General features: G+C 34.3%; 1 protein-coding gene across 1 annotated transcript; it reads left to right on the top strand.

The window, feature by feature from the left end:
- LOC107624508 (protein BIG GRAIN 1-like B) lies at positions 1,517-3,103 on the top strand. The gene has a single exon (XM_016327001.2). The coding sequence runs from the start codon at positions 1,826-1,828 to the stop codon at positions 2,834-2,836; it is 1,011 nt and encodes a 336-aa protein (XP_016182487.1). The 5' UTR covers positions 1,517-1,825; the 3' UTR covers positions 2,837-3,103.

Below are 4,927 nucleotides of genomic sequence, written 5' to 3'. Positions count from 1 at the left end.
TTTCTTGACAAGGTTTTTAATGAGGCAGTCCCCAGTACAAAGGATATTGTACTCTTTTTCCTTCACTAAGATTTTTCCCACGGGGTTTTCCTTTAGTAAGGTTTTAACGAGGCAATAATCCTAAATGGACATCCAAGGGGAGTGTTACGATATGGATGTCCATATCCATTCTATGTCTACTCAGCAAGCACTCTTGGAAAGTACATGCATTTAAGAATGTGCGGTGCATGCTTTCCAACCTTTGAAAATGTGAACCTTGAACTTGTATAAATAGAGGCTAAACCTCTGTACGTGATACAACACAAGCAAATAACAAAATCACTCCTCTTTTATGCTGCAGTTAAATACTCTTCTCCTTATATTACTATTACAATTCTTCCTCTTCTTTTATTTTATAAGTATTTTAAATTCTATTTTCTATTACTCTTTACATATAATATTAATAGCAATATTAACCATCTTTATTATATTGAGATTGCAACAATAAACAAATGTGATTCTCTCTCTCTTTATTTTTAATACTCCTTTCTATCTTTGTATATATATACACATTACAACATATAATATTATTATATATATATAAATTATTATTGAGCTAATTATTTTAATACTAGAGTCTTCTATTTATACATCTCTATTATATATATCTTTTATTTTACAACAATTTTCACCTGCACAAAAATGGTATATTATTATTACGTTTTGAATTAACTCAATTAAGCTAAATACCATTTCTTATAAAAAAAAAAAGAGTCCCGTCTAATTAATGCATTTGAAGACGATACTAATTTTACCCGGATAAGATGGTCTTTCAAAAGCGACACATTGAGTAATTTTCAATTTGCACTCAACAATTTCAGTTTTGATGCCTAATTTCACCTATTTGGCTAATTGATTGATCTATATATTTAGCTACTAGGCGCAAGAGTCAAGCCATTTTAAAATAATTCGTTAATTTGTAGTGTCAAATCCCATATCAATCACTGTTTATCTACTTATATGTATACCAACCATAACAAACCGACCTCTCAATGCATATTCGTCTTTTGTGGGCTATAGTCCAAAAAATAGCTATATAAAACCAAGAACATATGATTAGTGTCAACATTATTTATCATACTGTTATGTTGATTTAGTTAATTGAATTATTTGAATAGGTTTCGATTGAACTAAAAAAACACTGAACCTTACCTAGAGGAATATATATAACAACATTTGATTTTAATAGTTTATCCCTTACCTAACGAAATTTTATAATGGCCTTGCCAGCTTAATTGTAATAAGAAACTAATTAATGGTGCGCGTATAATCCGTTCAATATCATTTACTAAGGGATGAAATGAGAGGCCAAACTGAATAAATACAAATTCAGGGTGGAAAGATTGAATGAAATAACTGTGAAGTGCACCAAACCCGTAGAATTTAATAGTAACTGCTGAGCCATATGGTAGGTCTGTTCCCTTGTTAGAATGTTAGTTCATGGTTCATGCACAAGCTACTAATTTGGTAAGTAATCATGTACCAAAACATACACGCTTTCGTCTCACTAATACTCAAAATTATTACATTTTGCCTATTTTAGCACGTGGGTCCTCTCCGTTAGGAGGTTTGACAGGTGTACAAGTACCAACACTGTATTCCAGCATTTAACCTCATCAATCTCTTGAACTGCTGGATCAACGGATACTAATTAGCTTAAAAGATGAATTAAGATGTGTTTCCCTGATTGAAGTGGCACATGAATAGATGCGAAACTTGCAGAATAGGGAGGGGACCCCCCTCCCCCATGCCTCATGCCCCTATATAAAGTGCAACTCTTCCTCTCATGACCCCTCCTAACTACAACAAACATCATCTTTCCCTTGTCTTAGCTTGTTCAAATATGAACACCCTCGCACAACACCACTCTCAATACCCCTCTTTCTCTTCCACCCTCCTCGATAAGATTTACCGCTCCATTGACGAAGGACAAACCACACACACCACACCCATTCACAGCAAGGTTACAACAACAACAACAACGCGTCACCATCGTCATCATCTTCATCACAACAACTTCACTACTTCTTCTGAATCTACTAGTTCTAGCTCAGGAGGCTTGTCTTCTTCCTCCTCCTGCTTCGCGCGTTCCCGGCCTAAGCCTGTCAGAACAACCTCCATCGATGATGGTGAGGAGGTCTTCATCAAGTCCAAATCCAGGGCCCTCAAAATCTACAACAACCTCAAGAAGGTGAAGCAACCAATTTCACCCGGTGGAAGGCTCACCACTTTTCTCAATTCTCTCTTCAACACAGCCACCAATTCCAAGAAAACTACCAAACCGGCTCCTTCTTCTTCTTCTTCTTACTATGATGCCACCGCACACACAAAAGCTTCTTCCACGTGTTCCTCTGCCTCCTCTTTCTCGCGCTCTTGTTTGAGCAAGACTACTTCATCTTCCTCCAGAGACAACAACAACAATGGTGTCAAGAGAACGGTCAGATTCTACCCCGTGAGTGTGATCGTCGGTGAAGATAGCAGGCCCTGTGGCCACAAATGCTTGTACGAAGAAGAACAAGTGTCTGTGTCGGTTCCCACAGCATGGAAGATTGGACGGTCATCTTCAAAGAAGAGCGACAAAGAGCTCAAGTTTCCGGCTATGGAAAAGAGAGATTTTGACGATGATGATGATGAGGATGATGATGCTGCAAGTGATTCAAGTTCTGATCTTTTTGAACTCGATCACCTAGCGGTAATTGGGAATCATCATCATCATAGGTACTGTGAGGAGCTTCCGGTTTATGAGACCACTCATGTTACTACTAATCGCGCCATTGCTAATGGCCTCTTAATGTAGTTTAGTGTTATGTTATTATGCTCCGTAAAATGTATAGGGTACAACACAGAGTCTGTTCTGTTTTCTAGTTGCTTTTTCTTACTAAGCTTGGATTCTAATTTCTAATTTCTGTTTTGTTTGTTATTGCCAATTGGAAAAAACCACAATACATTCCGATGTTTGTTTCTCCTCAACTCAGATATTGATTCCATCATTTCTGGACCCGATGAAATTGAGAGTAGTAATTAATCTGATACAAAATAAGAAGATTTAAAAAAGATTTTATGATAATAATAATTCTAGTTCAAATGAAATCAGACATGTTTAATTCTTTCTTAAACAATTTTTTGTTGTTGGAACCACATTGCTTGCTGCTAAAAAAGGTTTGAAGTTGCAATATGAACAGAACCTGAGTTATTTTTTCTCCTGTATAAGTGTAAATGTAAAGTAAGCATCAAAGATCAAAATTAAAGTAGTATATGTGGATATACAATAACTGTCACAGAAGGCTTTGCCTTACCAAGAAAATTATTTGGAAAAAGGTAGAAAAGAACAATAGATCAAATGGTGATGAATAAAAGCGTGTAGCGCGTAGGGTACATGAATAGATTTTGCAAAAAGCGAGAGAGAGGTAGGGATCGGATGTGTTCACTTCGATCATGATCAGAAATTTTGATAAAAACTGACAGTGTTGTTGGAGTGAGAAAAAAGAAGATTCGAGATTGGTATTGAGAAGCAAAACGAGAGTGTGATAGAGAAATGAAAAAGGAAAAGGCAGATACATCTCTTGTTCATTCGCCCATGGGAACAGAGAAAGTGAAAATACAAATACTAGTAATAAAGCTCTGCTCTTTGATGAGAATTGAGATCATGCTTTCATTCTTTCACTCTTTTTTTTTATTTATTGTATTGGGCACCGTACGTTACTTGCTGGTTGCGCTACCTCTAAGATTATTCAAGTTCAAGATTAGTTACATTTTTCACACGCTTTGCTTTGCTATGCTTTTTCATAAAGAAATGTTGTCTGCTTTATTAGGATGGTGATGCATGCTAGCTAGGTTTGTATATATATACCAAAAAGGTTGTGATCTAAGGTGCGATGATGATCATGATGAGGCACGCAAGAGTGATGGTAGTTTATTAATTTGGTCCTTTTCTTTTGTTGTTTTGAGCACTTAGTACATAGTACAATTTGCAAGCTCTGCTATGCTAATTAAGAATGATGATGTTGAAAGCTAAATGGTTCTGTACAAGGACGTTGTGATGTGCGGTAAAGTAAGCAATTATTGCTCTGCGTGTTAAGATGCTCCTCCTTCCCTCATTTTATCACTGCATGCCCACGCTGCCACTCCCTCCCTTTTTTAACATTAATATATTATATATGGTAAATCAACAATGCTAGGAAGTACCAAGAGGTACCAGCCAAAAATCAGCTAAATGTCTCTGGGTGAATCCAAAATCTCTACGTGGATGGTGCTTATGTTAGGCATTAGGATATTTCTTCTACTAAGTATCAGAATGTTTCTTTTTCATACTAAATGGATGTTCTTTTATATATTTTATAAATTTTTTTTATATACTAAGAATCGAGATTGTTGGAAGACCAGTAATCCCCGCCCCTATTTCTCCAACGTATCATTCAAAATTTTAATTTGGGGTGAGAAGCAATTAATATCAAACATTATAAATTAAAAACAAATAAAATTAATTAAATATAATTATAAATTAGTTAAGTTATTTACTTTTTGGCCGATCACCTCTTGATTCCATATATTTTTCCATGGTAAATATATATTTTTTCCTGAAGTTTGTGATTTTTTTTAAATATTTCTAAAGTTTACTTGCATTTAATTTTATTGTTAATGTTTTCGATTTACATCAAAATTATCTTTAACGTTCACTCCATATAAAATATTATGGAATAAAATTAAACCCTTTTACGAATAATTTTAACACAAATTAAAAATATTAGAGACAAAATTAAATAAATTGATTAAAAGCAAAATTAAATAAAATTAAATATTAAATATATTTAAAAAAAATCACAAATATTAAAAACAAAAAGTATATTTTATTATATTATATATTATTTTTGCCCTATCTTTATTCTAC

This window comes from Arachis ipaensis, chromosome B10 (genome assembly GCF_000816755.2).
Source record: "Arachis ipaensis cultivar K30076 chromosome B10, Araip1.1, whole genome shotgun sequence".
Lineage (NCBI taxonomy): Eukaryota > Viridiplantae > Streptophyta > Magnoliopsida > Fabales > Fabaceae > Arachis > Arachis ipaensis.
The sequence above is the reverse complement of the archived record's forward strand: the minus strand, read 5'-3'. Positions and strand labels throughout refer to the sequence as shown.